Raw genomic sequence first — 21,460 nt, forward strand, 5'->3', positions numbered from 1 at the left:
CTATGAAAAAGTAAAAAGCTAGCTTTACTGTATGATCTATATAAGAAAAGTAAAAACACAACAGTTTATCTTGTGTATACTGGCTACACTCAATTAATGTCATTATACAGGCAACTGAAATTTCAAGCCCAAATTTTTATTGCATTGATAACTTAAGAGAGGAATATGGAGATCATCCTAGAAGCTTGTCAGAAATTCATTTGTTGAGGGCTGGGAACTTATTAATTCTTAAGGTAATTAATTTATCTTTGTTTGCTTGATATTAACAGAAATATTTCTTTAAAAATATTGCTTGGCTTAATTGGCTTAAGCCACTTGCACAAAACTAAGCATTTAGCACAAGTTGAGATGCCACAGGGCGTCTTAAGAATACACACAGAGCCAGTAAATATAGTTGTGGATTGTTTCTAGAAAAATTGCTTGGAGCCAGGCAGCATAATAAACCATGGGACTTCTCAAATCAGCACACAGGTTTGCTCCTTTGTGTTGGGAAGTGCACCAGATCTTCATTGCCTATAGTGAGAGGTTAGTAATCTAGCTGATGTGGAGAAGCCTGCACACACAGGTGAACAAGAAACTCACTCATACCTTCAGACTTTTCAGATCCAAGTTATAATCTCCTGGTATGCAATTATTTAGAAATGACTGAAAGAATTTACAAAATGTTGCAGAGGCTGACAAAGTTTACAGACACCCTTAGGATTTACCCCCAACCAGTACGTAGGAACCAACCTTAAAACCTAGAACTCAGGTGTGAGTTCTTATCAGCTACACTTGTTTAGTGACACTGGAGACAGAGAACTGAGGAAGCTTCTCATTTCACACTATCAGTCACTCTGCTCTCAAAGACAAATTTAAAGATTGACTGACATAGAATGATACCCTCAATTTTTGCTAAGCAAAGGAACCTTCAATTGTTTTCTCTAGCTCAATACATGTTGAAAAGGTCAAAACTTAAAGAACCTGACAACTGCTTGGTTAATTGGGTTTTTTTAGTAGCACAAAGAAATACTTCTTTGCCAAATGCCAGCTGAATTGTGGAAGGAATTTACAAGTTTACATAATCATGTCAGTTATCTAAGCTAAGATTTAAAGGGTTTCTACTGAATTATTACATGCAAATTCTTATGCACTTTTAAGATAATGTACAGTCAGATGTAATGTGTGATTCTAAGGGGATTTTAGAGGCTCAGTGCTTCTTACAGTTTACCTACAACATCTCTGTAGAAATAAGAGAGCTCATGTGGATCTGTTCACTTTCTCTCCAGTGGCTTACACGGTATTTAAGTACTTCATTTTATAAGGACTGCATTGTTTCTGCTCCTGGGCAAGAAATCTAATTTAGATACATATAACAGATTCACTGGATCTGAGCCACAGTGTATTTAATACCCAAAGACTATGCATTATCCTACTGATGTGATTTGCAACCCTCTGAAAATGATTTTATTAAAAGTGTTATAGAGGAAAATACAGTAATATTTCTGCTTTATGCTATTTTTTAACTTTCCTAGTTAAACCAGTGATCTACTGTTACAAGCAGATGCAAATAACAGCCTTAAACCCAGTATACCTGTGGAATACTAATTAGCTTTAACTTAAGCATTTCTATAAGGAAATATTTGTACTCTTTTCATCATGCACATCCTCACTCTACAAACACTAAACATCCTCATCTTTACTGTCATGCTATTCTAGATACTCAGTATTATGTTAACTTCTCTTGCTTGCAAATTTCTTCAGCAGCCCAGGTATAATTAGCAACTTCTCACACTCTTAAAAAACACCATAAAAATAATGTTTTGCCCAACAGAAGCTGCACACATTCTTGGCTCATGCTGCAGCATCAACATGAACAGATACATTACACTGTGTACTGACAAAATGCAGAAACCAGGTTTTTGTCTCAGTAAATGAGGTTACATCATTAGTAATCAAAACAGACAGAGGCTCAACTATGCTGCTGCATTGCATTGAATGTTTCACGGTACAGCTTGAGTCAGGGAACAGGTGATTCAAACATAGAATAAATTATTGTCTTTTGGGAAAGATAGAGAGAAAGAAAAGGAGATTTTAGTGTCATAGATATAATCTCTTCTGTGCTATTTGCCTTCATGGTCAGAAGTTAATATTTCAGCTTCACTGGCAGACGAGGTTAGACTTTTGTCTACGCACAATTAGTGAGGATTTAGATGAACTGTTTTGCTCCCTGAGGGGTGGGAATGGCAATCACTATATCACATGTCATCAGAGAACTAGGTAAGAACACCTTCAACTGTTCTAATCATACTTTATTGTATACATCTTTCCACAACATAGGTTTTCACTTCTAAGAAAAGGGTTCCTAACTACATTCTACTATAAAAGAATTAAATAAATTCCTATGTATATTTGCATATCCATGCATATGTGTGTGTGTAGTCAACATTCATGCACTAATAGATGCTGTGTGGCACCAGAAAGCAGCTTGGCAGAACAAGAGCCAGCACTGTGCCCTTGCCTCAGAAGGCAGGTGATATCTGGAGGTGCATTACACAAAGTATTGTCAGTAAGTCAAGGAGAATGATTCTTCCCCAAGAGTGAGCACTGGAGAGGCCAAATCAGGAGAGCTGTGTCCAATGCTAGACTCCTCAGTACAAGAGAGACATGAACATACTGCAGAGAATACAATGAAGGCTCACAAAGATGATGAAGGCACTGGAGCACCTCTCTTATAAAGGAATGTTGAGAGGGCTGGGTCAGCTTATCCCAGAAAAGAGGAGCCTTTGAGAAATCTTATTAGTGTAAGGTTCATAAATACCTGGAGAGAAGGTGCATAAAGGAGAGATGCAGACTTTTTTCAGTGGTGCCTGGAGGATGAGAGTCAATGGGCACAAACTGAAACACAGGAGGCTTCCTCTGAACATCAGGAAACACTTTAGTACTGCTAGGGTGACTGAGCACTGGCAGAATCCTTGGAGTTATTTAAAACTGTTTAGACAGAGTGCTGTGCAAATGGCTCTAGGTTATCTCTGCTTGAGCAGAAGTTTTGGAACAGAGGTTATTCAGAGGTTCTTTCCAACCTCAGGCATTCTGTCTTTTGATTCTGTGATTGTGTATATGTTTATCACATGATGTAAAAAAATACACACACACCCCCCTTTAAATACATTATCTGTAGTGTTTCTGTATTGTTTTACATGTGCTAATTTTGTTAGGGTTTTTTAACATTAATGGGTTTTATTTAAAATGCATTCAAAAATTGAAAATTGAGGACAACAGTGGCACCATTCAGGCAAAAAAGTAGTTTCTTATACTGTTTTGAAGAACTGAAAAAAGTCCCCTTAAATACAGTTTTTGCTTGTTTCTTAATTGGCTTGTTAAGTTGCTCTGTGTAAAAAATGCTATCAAAATTCACAGGAAAAATATTTTATAACCTTGAATTAACAATTCAAAAAATGATCTAAAATACTTCAGCATTAATAAGGTATAAGGATGCCACCACATTTTTACTCTCCCCAAATCCCTTAAGAATAAAAATGAGCATAAATTCTGTTTTCTGTACAGATGAACATTAAATATCTGGAACACCCATTGAAAAGTGTTCTTATTATATTATCTATAAGATTGCCTATTACGTATATTATTACCTATTATAATGTGAAATAAGTTCTTATGTTGGCCAAGCCACCAGTCTTTCTGTTTTGACTTGAAGGAAGAGATAAGAACCATTTTAGTTTCGAAGATGGTTCCAAGAAAATCAAAGAAGCAAAAAAGTTTCTATGGCAACATTGCAGGTTCTATTATTTAATTTTCTGCTTCATGATAGTTTCCTTTCAACAAGTTAACACTGGCTTGCCTTCTCCTAAATTTATCTACTGGATTATGAATTACAATGTTTAACATTGTACTGCTTAAGTCTGACTACATTGCCAATACAGTTACTGCAACTTGAGAGTGAAATGAGGTATCATGGAAACTCAGACTATAAATTTAAACCTTCATTTTAAGTGGATCTCAGTACAATCTTTCCAGTCTGTCAATAACTTCTGTAGTCTTTGACTTCCTCTTTTTAAAGTGAACTTAAAAGTAAGGAATGAAAGTAGTTGTTGTTTTTTTTCCCAAAGGTCCAATGATGAGCTGCTAATTTTGACCTGGCTTCTTTCCAGAGAAATCTTCAGGTAATTTTCAGTGCAATGAAAATGACAGAGGGTGTTATTTGATACATATTTAAGTATAAACCAAAACAGAGGGAAAAAAATCCCAAAACTTTTGGTAATAAAAAAAGTAAAATTTCACTTTCAGTTCCAAATAATTTTTTGTTGAAATTCTGTTATGTCTTAATTCTAATTTTGAAAAAGACCTTACTCTTTTAGCATTACAGTTGATATATTTATGATGCAGTTCTCAATTACAGAGCAGCACCAGTGTATAAGACTCAATTTCTAGATTAAATTGAACAGAAAGTTCAAGAGAATTGCCAGTATTTTACTTTAAAATATTTATTTCTAAATTTCTTAATAAAGAGTTTTTAAACCTTTTTCTTTTCATGTACCCAGCTCCCTAGTCACCTACCTCCTTGCTACATAAATGCAGCTCAGCAATAGCCAAAACGTGTTACCAGCACTGTGTGAGAGACTGAAATAGTTGGTGGCTTAAACATTGCTAAAATCATTGGAGAACTTTTGCCTACTATAGAAAACTGCAAAGATCCAGTTGTTCATCTGTGGCTATCAAAACCCACATCTCCCTAAATATGCCTACTAACTGGAATTTGGACTGTGAGGGGAACTTGAGATGAGATAAAGGGGGCACCCCAGAAGTGATGCTGGAAGAAAGATTGGAATGCTGATGGCTCAAACAATCAGGGACAAGCTGCTGATGTGCAAAGTTACCTCCCAGGTGCAGTGGGAGAGCACACCTGACACCTCAGGCTACAGCTGGTGTTGAACCAGGTAAGGACAGAGGCAAATCCTGGGAGGCCACTGCTGCCTCTTTGTCCTTACTCAAGTGACTCAGCTGTGATAACTCCCCTTTGGGGAAGTACTGGCGCATTCACGTGCAGCCTGAAGGTATCAATCTCTGCTGATGGGCCATAATGGGTCTTAAGGGACTCAAATTCATTGCATTACCTCATCCAGCTGAAATTCCCCACTCCAAGAGAGGTACCTGGGCTTTCCTACCTGAACTGAATATAAACCAAATAGCTTTCCTGTGCTGTGGATTTCATTGGGATTTCCTCCATCACCAAATGGTGATCAAATCTGAAGTTGTCACTTTGACTAAGATGGTGACCATCACTTCAACAGACAGCAAAAATTGCCCCAAAGAAGTCTTACCTTGAGGCCTGTGGGTGGTAAGGTCTTTCTCATCTTATGCCTTCCTTCTCTTTCTTAAACATTTTCTTAAGTGATATTTTTATGCTTTTATATTGCAACTAGTTATATACCTGTTTTTCTGTGCAATCAAATTGTTCTACAATAAAGCCTACATGTGTGTGTTTAAAAACAACAGTTATTCAGAGTTGTTTCACTCCCCAAGGGATCTATTAACAGGATGGGTTACTCTCACCTTCTGTTTCATCAATAAGTGTAAAATACAGCACATTATCAGCTGTCATGAAGAAAGTTCACTCCAGCCAGGCCCAGTACACTAACTGAAAGGAGAACTGAGTGTATGGAATTATGGAAAAGAATTGCTACTTAGTTCTCTGTGAAAAGGAAAAAAAAAAAGGAACTGAAGCATGGAGATCCAAATGACTGCCAGTGGTCAACTAGGTAACTAGGCTGCAGGCTGCTCACTCACTCAAATCAGGGCTTCTGCCAACACTGGATTTAGTGATCTGGTCTAGCTAATTCAGGAAAACCTTCAATGAAGAAGGTCACTTGGCCTTTAAAAAACTGCTGCATTTGTTCACTGCATTCCAAGTGATTCCTCCCCAAGCCAATGTCCAACCTGAACTGTCCATGCTACAAGTTAGTTTGTCTCTTACACTTTGTGATGTGCTCAGGAATGTGGTTCCATGATCTTACCTTCAGGTCTTAAGCTGCTATTAGCTCATTGCTTAGCATCCTTTTCACTCGTTTGAACAAGCCCACTTCTGCTTCTTCTTTCTAGACATACCATCTTGGTAGCCCACCCCTGAATCTTCTCCAATTTGTTCCTATGCCTTTCAAATCATGGGGTACAACATTGGAAACAATTGTGTAGGTGCAGCCTCAGCAGCACCAGGTGTTATGGGAAAAATAACCTCATATTGCCTGGTGACAGAATTTTTTGTGTTGTAAAACAATACTGAGTTTTCTTAATTCATACTGTTGACTCATCTCCTCAGCCTTGTATCTGTATAAATCCCATGTGTTTGGGGTTTTTTATTGTTGGTTTGTTTGTTCTGTTTTGTTGGTTTTTCTGAGAATATTTATTATTCTACCTGTTTTTTCTTAGCATGTTTGAAAATCTGCAGTTACTCCTCTTCAGTTTCACAACTCTGCCCTTCTTGTGAATGTATTGGTCCAATCCTCAAGTTTATTGAGATCACCCTGTGTAAAAGGTTGTCACTAATTTTTTCTGATTCTGAACAGCTTTGTTTTTAAACACACAGTGTGTTCAGAAATTGCAGATTATAAACTGAGAGAGTTTTCACAAGCACACAATAACAATGATGTTCTTGTTGTTATTATGGTCATGGTTACATAATTTTAAAAATACCTGAGGTGGAAGGAGTGGTAATCTGATATAAGCAAGCAGCATACTTAGGTCATTGCATCGCCTCTGCATATCATATTTCACCCACATCATTAAGGCATGGAAAATGGTCTCTTCATCAGGAACATTCACATCATCACTGGCAAGAAGTTTATGGAGTTCTTCAGCAGGTAAAAGTAAAAATTCTTGATTTCTTATAACTTCCATTATATTCTCCTGAGAAAAGAAAAATATTTCAGATTCAGTAATACTGCAAGAAAATTAAAACCATGTTAAAGCTAATAAACCAAAGGATTAGTCAATATCTGCCATACCCAGATATGGGTAATGCTTTACCATAACCTCGCAGCTCATGAGAAAAACAAAACAAATTATTAGAGTTCAACAGCTGTAGTTGCAATTCATATATAAATATATTTCAAAAACAAGATGAGGATTATATGATAATATCATAATTAAAATTGTCAGAATTAGTAAAAGCTATTGTTTGAAATTTTTATAAACTCATTGAGTTTGTATTGTAAGTCTTTACATACTCATAGTATGAGTATGTAATATATATTGTAAGTCTTTACATACTCATACTACATTCTCCAGGATATTTTCACTGTCTTTCTTTCACTATTTCTTAAATAACTTGTCAGTCATGTAGTTGTATTATGAATATCTAGATTTCTGTCTACACATATGACAAGGCTGAGGGGACCATCAACATAATGAATTAAAGATTATTTTTTGACATTGTTCAGAACAGATTTTTAATATCTAGTTATCATGCAAATAAATAGTTTACAGCAATTAAGATCTCACAGTATTGAGAACTATTGTACTGTTGCAGTTTAGGAACTGTACTCCCCAGTTCAGTGCCCCCACTGAGACTCTCCAAACCACTGACACTCTTTTGCTCTCCTGCTCTTCTGCTCACCCTTCCACACTGCAGTGGGCTGGAGAGGAAAATTGGAGGCACAACAGGTAAAGCTCACTGGTTGAGATAGGAACAGTTTGCAGGAAACAGCAATGAGGTAAGGAAACAAGGAGTAACAGGAACCATACTAATGACAGATACAAGAAAGGAAACGATTCCCACAGAGCCACAGCCCTCACACCCACTCCCCCCATCCCCAAGAGACAGCACCAGATGGATCCCTCTGTCGCATTTACTTGAGCAGAAAGAACCCCTTCCCCTTGGAAGAGACCTTTCTCCCCCCTTCCATCAACGACATCAGGTTTTACAGACTAACCTCTGTGTCCTAGTTATGCCTCACTCCTGGCTACTTAAAAAAAAAATTGGACAGAATCAGGACAAATAAAAATAGGAATAACTAAAAACCTTTTTAAAAAACCCTATAAACTATATAAAAAACTAAAAACAAACAAAAAACAACAAACAAACCCCCAAAAAAGCATTGCATTTAGTTGTCTGAATCCTAAGGACTGAATTAAACCCTTCTTGAACTACCTACTCTACATCAACAGGACACAGTAGAATCATAATTCTACAGATATTTTTTCTCAAAATATTTCTTTTAGGGTGTTTTATCTCTATGGAGAAATTGTAAGTGTGTTTTCATATTCTCAATTTATAGACAGAAAGAAACTGAGGTAATTGAAGACTGGAGGTGCAAAAAAAAAAAAAAAAACGAAACTAAATTTTTATGTAAACTGAAAATGTAAAAAGCAGCATTGGGAACATTAAGTTGCAACATCCAATTTATGAAAAATAATAATGAATTTTGTTATGCTGTTTTGGATAGAATTTTTAGGATGAGAAGTGGGAAAGAATGACAAAGCATCAGTCAAGGAGGACTTAAATGTATGAACATCAAAACTGAGTGAAATGGATTATTCCACTGTTACACACTCTAAATTCAGTTTTTAGCATATCAAAATCCAACCAATGTTGCCTGTAATTGCTTGATTGTGTCTCAACCAGGGGAAAGACTGACTGGTCATCAAAACTGAAATAGAAGACATTATGACAAATACAAGAAAATAATGTGCAAGACTTAAAACAATAGAAGTATACTCTGACTCTAGTATGTCACATGCTGTCCTTCCCTGACTTATTCAATAGAAGGAAAGTCTTATTTAATTCTCCAAATTCATACTTTTTGAAATGTACTGTTTAAACATATTTATTAAAAATTAACTGCATATTATTTTATATATGACAGTAGAAATTAATATTGCAGACATAGACATGACAAAATCATGAGATAGAAGTTTCTTGAAATTTGTAATGTAATTACAGATAAAATACATAAGCACAGATAGAATAAATTTGACAAAGTTGAAAATGATGTTTATTATTATAACTGTGAATGGTTTGATATGTACAACTTAACTCAATGTGTTGCTTTTTAACTCAACATATATAGGATGCTGACACAACAGAAAATGAAAGATGTATTTGTGGTCATGACCTATACTAACCATGCTGTTATGCTACCTTAACATAATTGATAATTGGATCAAAATATGACTCAATTATTTTTAAAATTGCTACATTAAATGTCAATAGGTCCCTAAAAATGTAGATTTTTCTGGAATGAGGTTTTAAACCATTACCTAGTGATAAAGTTTAAATTGTGTGTCTAGAACATTTTAGAATGGCTTGGAAATGTAAGGGAACTAGTTTGCAGGGAGGCACTTAACCACAAGCTGGCTTAATTGATTTTAATTAAAAAGTCATAAAACTCACAAGATTTCATTGCACTTCTCAATAAAATGATTTATAAGACAAAGTTTAATTAAGCCTGGTTCAACTGAAAATAAATCTCATTATAAAAAAAAAAAGAAATAACTCTACCTCTTAATGGGAACCAACATCAAACTTTGCAATAGCATATTAATCCAAAGACCTAATACTATAGAGGTGAATTATGATGGTGGAACACATTTCATGAACCCACAGAACTTAATTTATTAAGAATAACATTCCAAGCAGGAGTTTTAACTTCAGAACAATAATTTTAGATTTGATAAGGGTTTCTTTTGGTCATCTTAAATTGTATTTTTTCTGCATACATGCTTAAAGAGAACTTATTCCAGCCTCTGTACTGATTGCAGAATCAAACAAAGTTTTCAGACAAAACATACAAGCTCAAATCGCTTTTTCTAAATATCTGGACTTACATGAATTTCATTCTACGTGGGCATGAGTATATCAGAAAATAAAAATATAGATTATGTTTTATATCTATAATACACCATATATATTATAAATATACCATATGTATTCTTATATATAATATAAATGTAATATATATAATTCTGATTTATATATAGAATCCAGGTTTTTGATCTTCTGAGGTAAAAACTCCCTCCAATTTATTAGCATTTCCTGAACCAACTAATGAATTTTAAATCTTCCTAGATAATGTTTTAACTCCTTCAGGTTAATTTCATCTGGAGCAGCAAAGCATATTTCAATGGCTAGCTGTTCTACCACAATAATTTCTCATATGCTAATTGTGAAAAAATATCCATCTTTTTTTTTTTTTTTTTTACTATGACTAGTCTTTTTTGCACTTTAGGAAATAGCCTTCAACAGAAATATGTGATATCTTTTCAGGATACATTAAATAAATTTTAAATTCTCCTGAGATTAGGATGCAAGATAGGAATTGAGGTACACAGTTATGCAATCACAGATTCAATACAGCTGGAAAAGACTTAAGATCATCCAGTTCAGTCATTAATGTAACACTGGCATCTTTGCCACTAAACTATGTCCCAGGTACTGAATCTAGATGTTTTTTGAATACTTCCAGGGATAGTGATTCCACACTATGATCACCCTTTCAGTGAAGAAATTTCTCCTAATATCCAATGGCATTGTTCCTTGGCACAAGTGGAGGCCATTTCCTCTCATCCTGCTCTGGTGAAGTGCTTTCAGGAATGCCTAGGGCCTCATGAGAAGGTAAACCTTTATTATGGGAACAGGGTACTGAACCTTTAAGCATGCCAAAGATTATGTGACAGAGTTGGATGAGCGTCCAGGACCTGTAATTTTTGACTCTAATACTTTCAGAGGCTTTGTGGATCGGTCTTCACCATCTCATAAGTCTTATAAGATGCACTGGATCTGCTCTGCATGCATCATTCACGTAGCCTTTCCATGTTTTAATTAAGTGGAGTAGTAGATTGCTATTTTTAATTCAGAAAATCTAACTTAGAGTAGAAAGTATGACAGTCTCTGAACCCACCTGGACAAAGCTGTGTCACTTGATTGCTCTTCCACTTTCTAAAAATGACCATGCAGTAAGCACTGCTGTGGGGCTATAGCATTTCAATGGCAGAGCTGCTTCACTTTTAAACCTTTTTAGCAGTACACAAGGTTAGCCTTAAATAAGCATGAAATATTAGAACAGCCGGGCCATGTAAACAAAACATATTGATGTTTAATGGTGATAGGCAAGCGCCCAAGTATCTAGCAGATTGTGCATCATAGGAACATTAAGGCGCTAATAAAATTAAACTATTACCAAATGGAATTTAACACCATATATCTTTATAATGATGACACCAACACAATTAAATTAGATTTTTTTTTAATCTTAACTTGTAATGATTATTATTCCACATGTAATCAAATTATCTTGCAAAAGCTACTTTTCATTGATGGTTATGTCATTGATTTCACTAATCAGCATGTATCAGTTATAATTAAGAACCTGAAAAATGTTAAATCATTTCATTTGTTGACAAAGAATGTCATATTCTGAGAGCGCTATTCAGAACCTGCTGCATCAGAGTTACCAAGTAAAATGCTTAGCTGGTGTTTTGGGTTTGGATGTAGGGGTGTTATTTAAAATGCTTTATATTTTTGTGATGTGGATGCTGTGGCCTTAACAATTAAAAAATTAAAATCACATAAACTCATGCCAAAAAAAAAAAATCCATATACTAGGCTTTCATTTATTTCATACCAAATGTCTATAATATTTTAAGCTCATACTACTTTCAGTTTAGAACTTAAGTTTTCATGAGAATATTTAAATAAATGAATAAATAGTGCATCTGATTTTAATATTAAATCATACTGGCAGTATACCTTCTGAAGTGATAAGACATGAAAGAAAATTTTGATTTTGGTCAATTCCCAAATTATTTCAGTCTGGAATTATTGCTGCTGTGCTACACTGAATTCTCTTGTTCTTATGCCACATTTTCTGTATCACGTGTGTTTCATATAAGACTACACCTCCTTTACAATATTGTGTAACTTCTTCCCTAAGGTGAATGGACTTTTCAGTCCATTATGAACTCCCATTAGACAAAGGACCAGAACTTAGTATGTTTATGGTCTGGCTCTCTAGCCAAATCCCAGATTCCATCTGGAAACCTGAACCTGGGATCCTGAATCTCTAACCAAATCTCGGACTTCATCTGAGAGTGAGCTCCATCTGAGCTATGTAATCCAAAGAGCTATGTTTCTTCCAGCACCAGATGCCAGCCTGGTATCACCACTACAAAAGGGGTATTAAGGCTGAGTTTGTTCAAAGGACAGTGGAAAGATATCTGATGTATCTGTGTAACCTCCTCCTTCAACTCTGCCAGTGGGAAGAGAGATAACCAAGTGCTGCATTTGGGGAGAGGAGACAGCAAGTTAAGGATAGAAGAGACTGTGACTATGGGTGCAATCTCATACAGCATACTGAAATCTTAGTATGAGACTTCTAGATAACTAAGTTAGACTTTCACAATCTAAAAAATTTCTTTTTTACTTGCATCTTTTGATTTAATTAAAAAATTAATAATAGTAGAGTTTAGGGTATGAGGCTGCAGAATTAGCCATATTATAGTCTAATTCATTGTGAATATGAGATGGCATTCTGGGATTTCACACTCTAAGGATAGCTCACAATCAGTTGCTCATAGACATTACCTGATATGCTGGTTTATTATGATAAACTGTCTGAAACTTTCAAGCTATGTCAGAATGATTAACATTTTTTTCCTGTATTAGTGAAGGATATTGTCTCACACCATGCATATATTCTTTTTCACATCCAAGAAGATTCAAGAAGCCTAAACCTGTACACAAAACAGGCACAATTTGCTAGATGGATGAGGACATGTACACATCTTGCTCCCCCTGAACTAAAAAATCTTCCAACACTATCCTGGAAGGTCCTGCATCCTACAAATCCTGGAACTTCTTGGGATTAGGTATTTATGTATGCATGACATTTTCTTCTTACCATGGCATCTAGGAAAACCAACACTCTAGCAGCCTGTAAATCTATAAATCTATTCATTATTAATTACTTCATCCTTTCTTTCTTTCTTTCCTTCTTTCTCTTTCTTTCTTTCTTTCTTTCTTTCTTTCTTTCTTTCTTTCTTTCTTTCTTTCTTTCTTTCTTTCTTTCTTTCTTTCTTTCTTTCTTTCTTTCTTTCTTTCTTTCTTTCTTTCTTTCTTTCTTTCTTTCTTTCTTTCTTTCTTTCTTTCTTTCTTTCTTTCTTTCTTTCTTTCTTTCTTTCTTTCTTTTTCGGGGGTCTTTATAATTGCTTGTTTACCTTTCCAAAATAAAGTTAATAGAATGAGAGAGCACAGCTTGGGGACCGAAAATACCTAAAAATATACTGATAGCAAGAGGCAGATCCATCAGGTCAATGCACTGCTCTGAGGTTGGTGCAAGCAGAAAAACCTAGAGGTTGTAGCCCCCAGGTGATGGGATGATCTACTCAACACTTTTTTTAATTGACATCTGATGAGTCTACTAACACCTTTGGCCCAGTGCCAGGGATTTGACATCAAGTGAAACCTGTTGGGATGAGTGCTGTGACTGGAGTGCCCTGTTGGATGGTTCCAGGCTCTGCAGGAGTGAAAGGCAGAGCAGAAGAGACAGAGTCGTGACACTGTGTGCAACAGAAGGGTTAGAATGTATGGAGCTCACGGCTGGCCATAGCACAGTTGAAAGCCTCTAGGGGAGAATCAAGGGGAAAACAGATACTTCAGATGTCACCACAGGAGTTTATTACAGACCTCCTAGCCAGGATGATGATGCTGATGGATTTTCCTTTGAGAACTTAAGGGACATTTCCAAGTCAACTACCCTAGACTTCAACTTGCCACAACTAACTGGGTGCATCACACAGCTGGTATAACCCAGGCAAGAAGGTTCCTAAAATGCCTGGATGAGAACTTTATGGAACCGGTCCTAGGGAAGCTTACTTGAAAAGATGTCATCTTTGACATCAGACTGATGACCTGTTTCTAGTAGGGGTCCACACAGCTCCATCTTAGGCCATGTGCTCTTCCACTTCTTCAGAAATTACTTGGACACTGGACTGGGAGGGACATTAAGCAAGGTCACAGATGATACAAAACTGGGAGGAGCTCTTGACTCCCTCAAAGGCAGAGAAGCCCTGCAGAGAGACTTTGACAAGTCAGAGGACTGGGCAATCACCAATTGCATGAAGTTCAACAAGAGGAAGTGCCTGTTTCTCGGATGGGGTAACTCTGGATGTACAGACAGACAGACAGGGGAATTAGAAGCTGCAGAGCAGTGACATGGAAAGGACCTGGGGCTCCTGGTCAATGGCAAGTTGAATGTCAGCAGTGCCCTGACAGCCAGGAGGGCAAACCCTGGGGTGCATCAGGCACAGCATTGCCAGCCAGGCAAGGGAGGGGATTGTCCCTCTCTGCTCTGCACTGGGGTGGCCTCACCTCAAGTGCTGATGACAGTTTTGGGCATCACAATATAAGATACTGTAAGCTGTTAGAGAGCATCCAGAGGAGGATAATAATGATGGTGACTGGGGGAAAGGCTGTATGAGGACTGGCTGAGGTCACTTGGTCTGTTCAGCCTGGAGAAGACTGAGAGGAGACATCATTGCAGTTACAACTTCCCCATGAATGGAAGAGGAGGGGCTAGCACTGATGTGGTGCCGGTGACAGGACCTGAAGGAACAGCCAGAAATTGCATTGGGGAGGTTTAGGTTGGAGAGTAGGAAAAGATCCTCCACCTAGATGGTGTTTAGGCAGTGGAACAGGCTCCCCAGGGTAATGGTGAAAACACTAAACCTGACAGAGTTCAAGAAGCTCTTAGGTACATGTTGTGACTCTTGGGAACTGTCCTATGCAGTTGTACTAAATGATCCCTGAGATCCCCTTTCAACTTAACATATTCTATGATTCTGTTCTCTGACTTGAATTGGCCCAGATTGATTTATTTGTCATCAGAAAGGTTCACAGCACAATTTCAAGAAAATAGCAGAAGAGATCAGTACTGTGAATCATCCAGAGACACTTGGGATTTAAAAGGCTGCAAGTAGCAAAAATACAGAATCACAGCGCAAATTGTCACAATGATGCAGTATTGTATAGTCTGGGTACATACTGGTATACTGACTCTGGTGATTGTCTGGTTTTGCTGTTACTTGTCTAAGATTTACCCCTAGCACTTCCCAAGTATGGAAAATACGAGCTGTTTAAATTGTGCTGTTTCCACAGCAGGAATGCAACCCTTCTCACGTAGATAACAGAATGACAATTTTCTGGGTTTAAGTTATAACACTTCAGGAAAGTAGTCACCATGACAATCTCAGTTTCTTACTTTCCTAGCACAACATTTAGTTCTTTCCTACTGTACTGCTTTTGGCTGTGATGGAGCTCATTTTCTTAGCTGATGCAGTGCTGCTTTTTGCACTCAGTATGAGAATAATGTTGATAACGTTGATTTATGGTAATGTTGATTTATGTAAAAGGTGAGCATATTTATGTCCTAATAGAGCCCCTGTCTTGTTTATACTGATTACAGACACAGAAGAGGAAAACAAGGAAAATGGAGGGTAACAAGTCTAACAGGAAACTCACAGAAATTAAATCTGATTAAAATAAAACTGGAAATTGAAAAAAAAATATTCCTTGCTGCTAAAGCATTCAGCTCTGGAACAGATTTCCGGAGGATAGGATGGGAACATGACTGTTAAAACCAGTGTAATAACGTGGGGTACAGTTTACAAAAGGGAAGGTTGGAAAGTCACCCTGTCCAACCTCTCTGGTCAAGCAGGGTTATCCTAGAGCATATTTCACAGGATTTTGTCCATATGTTTCTTAAATATCTCCAATGAGAGAGACTACACGAGCTCTCTGGACAACCTCCTCGAATGTGTGGTCACCTGCACAGTAAGGAAGTTCTTTCTCATATTTAGGGAACTTTTTGCTAATCAATTTCTGTCCATTGCCTCTTGTTCTATTGTTTGACACCATATCATTGACTCTCCCTTATCATATTTATATACATTGATGAGGTTCCTTTTTCAGCTGTCTCTTCCCCAAAGCTGAATAGGCCCAACTCCTCAACCTTTCCTTATAACAGAGATGTTCATCATCTTCAGAGCCCTCTGCTGGACTTGCTCCTGGAGCTCCAGGTGTCTCTTGTAATGAGAAGCCCAGACTGGAAGCAGCACTCCAGTTGTGGCTTCACCAGGGCTGAGTAGAGGAGAAGCGTCTCTTCCCTTGACCTGCCCACAAGGCTCTTCCTAATGCATCCCAGGATTCTGTTGGCCCTCTTGGCCACAAGAGCTCACTGCCAGCTCATGGACAGCTTGTTGTCCATCAGGACCCCCAAGTCCTCTTCATGTCCTGAGAGTTGCTTTCCAGCAGGTCAGTCCCCAGCCTGTACTGGTGCACAGAGTTATTACTATACAGGTGCAGGACCCTGTTTTGCCCTTGATGAATTTCAGACAGTTCCTCTCTCCAGCCTGTCCAGGTGCTTCTGAAGGGCTGCACAGCTCTCTAGAGTGTCAGCAATTCCTTTCAGCTTTGTGTTAAAACAGTTTCTCAAAGCAGGAAGCTGCCTTGGAACCCCTTTCAGTTTTTGTTTCGACCCAGTTATCCTTCTGTTGAGCCTAATAACATCTGATTCACTGAAAATTTCTTCCTATCATCTCAAACATCAACTCAAACACAGGTGGAGATGGATAATTTGCCACTTTCACAGTAACTTTCAGAAGCAATCATTCTGAACATTAAAATGCATGTCTGATACCCCATTTGAACTTGTCTGTCTTCTACTCATACATACTGGTTCTTATTATGAATTTCTCCGTCTGATTTATGAGCCCATTAGCACCAAAACTTAAAAGCCACAAAATAATCTCTTGGGTCTTTAATAACTCAAAGGGGCTGAGTGGTTATGGCCTTGCTTTTACAATTCATTCACAGTCTGTAACTGTTGTAATGTTCAGGAGTGAAAACAGGATACTTAATCATTAGCACTATTCTTTGTGGTAGCACCTAAAAATATACTTGTAATCTCATAATCATCCATTGACCTATTCTGGCCCTACTTAGCCTTGAAATGTGATGGAATACAGCACAAAGCAAGGGTGAAGGGATATGCAAGATCATGTCCATAAAAAAAGCCTCAACTTTAATTAAAGATTAATAAATACAGTAATTAAGATAGTATTTCAAAAGGTAATTGGAATATCAGTCAGGACTGGAGTGATTTTTTTTTGTATTCCTGTTCTTCAGACTTGAATTAAAAACAGGTAGACATTAAAATCAAAATACATTCATGGGTAATTGCAAGATCATACAGAAAAAATGCTTTTCTCTGTGACTCTCCACACCATAAAGGCTTGCAACAATACTGTTTCTTTTACCTTCACTATGCATCTCAAAGCTTATGTATTTTGTGTCATGTCATGTAAATGGTTTCTGGAGAATGTTTCAGTTAAAGTTTTGTTTGAGGAGTGAAATATTTACAAATGGTAGTTTATGTTAGTATTTCCTATACGGTAGTCATTTTAACTGAAACCAAATATTTAAAATATCATATCAGAGACACATGAAAATGTTAACATTTTTAATAATTTATAGTGAATCACTGTATTGAAAATGTATATACCAGCCAAGAGCATTCTAGGAAACAAAAAAAAAAAAAACACTGCAGGGAAAAATAAAGTTAAGGAAAGGCCTGAGTTATGTGCCTGAATCATTCCCTGATATGCTTTCTTTTCTGATGTTGAACTCTGATTCACCTTTCAACCGATCCAGCATAAATTGAAGATTTCCTGAGAATTTTAGAATGGAAAAAGAGAATATATTTCAAATTAAACAAACATCAGGACACAAACATGATTCTGGGAAACAACCACTGAAAGGGTACTGGGAGGGGACTTTCAGCTGAAAGGGGACTTCCAAAGATTTTCGAACTATAAGCAATTTTTAAGAAACTCATATGGTAATCATTTTCTGACAGCACTTACAACCTTCAAGCACATTATTAAATCCAGGATAACGCTCAAGAATCAGTATCATGATACAAATTCAATTAAGATGGGCCCTCTTTTAGATGACTGAAATTTTTGTACTCCACAATGTTTCACAAAATAGAATGATTCACATGAAGATGTCTGACCATTAACAATGAAATTTCCACACTCATTCCAACAAAATGATGGTATATAATGTAAAACAAGCACTGGATTTAAGTGATTGTCAAGATAAAAGGCTGCTGAAAACTTGTCGCATAAGGTTGTTTAATAAAACACTTTAAAAAAACTATTAAATGAATGCTGAAAATATATTAATCTACTGTGTAAATCTCAAAAGACAAATTTCAGACTGAAATTAAATTGTAACACATTTGTCACCCTGCACATAATATTGATTATACTGACAGTTATTCTTGTTTTATTGCTGCTTTGAAAATTACAAATTTGGAGGGAACAGATATTACATTTCACTCTTTCCAGGAGTGTAAGTTAACATCAAATAATCTCATGCTGTCAACTAACTGCAATGCACATTAATTTCTTAGTGTAAGTTCTTTATTTGTAAAGGGAAGGAGACAAAGAGAACTTTATAGCTGTGGTTTGTTGTTGATTTTTAGGAGTTTTTTTCATTAGCCTGTGTTCAAGTTCATAGAAATAAAGAATCATTAAGGTTTGAAAATTCTGTAAAATTATTGAATCTAATCCAGCACCACTAAAACAAATCCCCAAGAGTCATATTCATGCACCTTTTGAACACTTCCAGGCTTGATGATTCCATCACTTACCTGGGTAGCTTATTTCAATGTTTGAGCACTCTTTCAGTGAAGAATGTTTTCCTAATATTTGATGTAAACCTCCCGTTGTGCAACTTGAGGCCACTTTCTCTTGTCCAGGCACTTGTTGCTTTGGAAAGAGATGAACGCCCTCCTCACAGCAACCTCTTTTCAGGTGAGCTGTAGAGTGTGATAAGGTATCCCTGAGCCTCCTTTATTCCAGGAACCCCGCATCTCTGACACTACTCATAAGATTTGTGCTCCAGACCCTTTACCAGCTCCTTCCCTGGACATGCCTCAGGTCCTCAGTGTCCTTCTTGTGGTGAGGGACCCAAAAGTGAGCATGGCATTTAAAGTAGGGCCTCACCAAGTACAGGGGGGCAATCCCTGCCCTGGTCCTGCTGGCCACACTGTTGCTGATACAAGCCAGGATGCCACTGGCTTTCTCAGCCACCTGGGCAGGTACTGGACAATGTTCAGCTGGCTGTTGACCAGCAGGCCCAGGCTCTCTTCTGCTGAGCAGCTTTCCAACCACTCTTCCTCAAGCCAGTAGTGCTGAATGAGATTGTTTTGAATCAAGTGCAGGACCCAGCACAAATAGATACACATTTTTTTTTCTGTAAATAAACAGAAACTATTACATGATTTTTACATTTGAAATTATGCTACCTTAGACAGCAGAATAGAAATGGAAACATTTTTTAAAATGAAGAATTTGAAATGACATGAGGATTTGTTAAATTTGTAGTAATGGATCTTCTGATTCTCTTATGCTTTAGAAGCTACCCATTATATTTAAAATTGTATTTATTCAGATAAACCTATTGATAGCTGATTAAGTCTTGCACAGAATTTAGGTTTCTAGGTGATACACAGTGTTTAAATGCTCATGGGACACAAAAAGGGCTGTATGGGCTTAGAACAAGAGATACATTTGTGACCAGTGACCAAATGTAATTTAGAAAATTATTAGAAGGAGATTAAATGGTGAATATCCTATCTTCTCCATGTATCACAGATTTTGAAATCACAGGTAGTGATTTCCTGTATGAGATGCTTAGAAGGTCTTTGGGATGATTTCTTCAATTTAAGCACATGCCCATAAAAGGCACATATTCATTTTTTGTTGTTGTTTTACTTTTAAACCTGTGGCTCAAATAGAATTGATGAAATCTCCATTCTTGACTTGAGGGAAATAATATCCCATTCTCTCTTTCAAGGTCACTTCTGTCTTAAGTGTCTCTTAAAGTCTCTCCAGTAAAGTTTTTTCTTAGTAAGAAAGATACTGCAAAGCAAACACAACCTTATTTCAGCTAACTTTGAATTTTACTGAAAACTTGGAAGTGTTGATAAACTCTGGAAGTTCTTGCCTCTTCTCAATTTTAGTTAAAAATAAAACCAGACAGCAGGAGATACTATTCTGCAGTTCTGCTTCATTGTACAGCAACATTCTGAAGGAAAACAAATCAAAGTATCTGTATTTTCACACATACACACTTTCTCCAGCAGGTACTGGACAAAACTCTTTAATAAGAAGTACTGAATTATGTAATGCATTTCCAAAATATATTTTGGATTTCTCTTCTTAAAAGGAAGAGGTTTTTACCAAGCATACAATACATAAGGAAGTTGCAGTACATCTCAGCGTGTCCTGATGCATATAACAGATTAAGAATGTTAAAACTTAAGAACATATGTTTAGAACATATGTTATTCAAATGAATTTTAGCTACCAAAATGTTAAAAAAAAGAAAAAGGTGGATTTTAATTCAAGAATTTATTCTACAGAATTCATTAATCTATGCTGATATATATAACATTTGCAATGAGAAAAACACAAGTGTTTAAAAACCAGATTGTGAAATCCTTTTTGCGGATGTACATTGTGATAACTTTAATGAGGAAACCAAAGCAACACACTTCTAAGGTTCACTGCAAATAGCTAAACTACCAGATCTACTTCTGAATAAATTCTTAAGTTAATATATTTTTTAAATTGTTATCAAATCCTAATTAACATACAGTTTATTTTTTCCCTTAGGAATTTCCCAACTCTAGCTCAGATTTTGTCTAAACCTATGCCAAGCTGTTAACAACCATCATACTCTGAACTTCGTATAGGTTTTACAGCTGAACTAAAATGGTTTAAGAGAAAGTTTGGATGACTCTAAAATATGGATCCTCAGAAGAGTAGCAGAGAAGTTTAGCAATACTTTTCGTTCTTGCTCTGTGTGCCAGTACATGGCTCATGTCTTCAGAATCAAAACAATCAGTATGTTCAGTCTCATGAAAAGCACAAGACTGATGGAAAATTGATTGGGTTTGGATACAATCTTGTCACAGGTCCAATTCCAAGTAGAAGGAGATATTTCATAACAGCTAGTGATTTCCACAGTTTTGACAGTTTTTCCTTATGTGAAGTGATAGCATGTACAAGTTGGTATTTTCTAAATATGTAGCATAATTTCTGTGTGAAACACTAATTATTAACTCCATAGTAAGCCCATTGCAGGATACAATCAATTTTACAGTTACACTCCTAGGCTAATAGTTTTTTGCTTTTTGAGCCACAGATATAGCTTTTAGTTCTCTGGCCACAGATTTTTCTGCAGAATGTGCTTAGTTTATAATGTCGTCTGTCTGGAGGTTATTATTTAGTAATAATTTACAAGAATTACCACATTTCTTTTAAATTATCTTGATTTCAATTACATAAGTAGCATGTCCATAATTACGGGTATTATCGATTAAACTGTGTTTTTCATAAT

At 36.6% G+C, this 21,460-nt stretch overlaps 1 protein-coding gene across 2 annotated transcripts in view; it reads right to left on the minus strand.

Annotated features, from left to right (window-relative positions):
* The window catches only part of KLHL1 (kelch like family member 1), a 183,680-nt gene that overhangs the window by 58,167 nt on the left and 104,053 nt on the right, over window positions 1-21,460 (minus strand). For both annotated transcript variants that reach the window (XM_058825132.1, XM_058825131.1), the window contains one exon: window positions 6,688-6,900. In XM_058825132.1, the coding sequence (XP_058681115.1) occupies window positions 6,688-6,900 (213 nt within the window). The remainder of the gene's footprint in view (window positions 1-6,687; window positions 6,901-21,460) is intronic.

This window comes from Ammospiza caudacuta, chromosome 2, assembly GCF_027887145.1.
Source record: "Ammospiza caudacuta isolate bAmmCau1 chromosome 2, bAmmCau1.pri, whole genome shotgun sequence".
Classification (NCBI taxonomy): Eukaryota; Metazoa; Chordata; class Aves; order Passeriformes; family Passerellidae; genus Ammospiza; species Ammospiza caudacuta.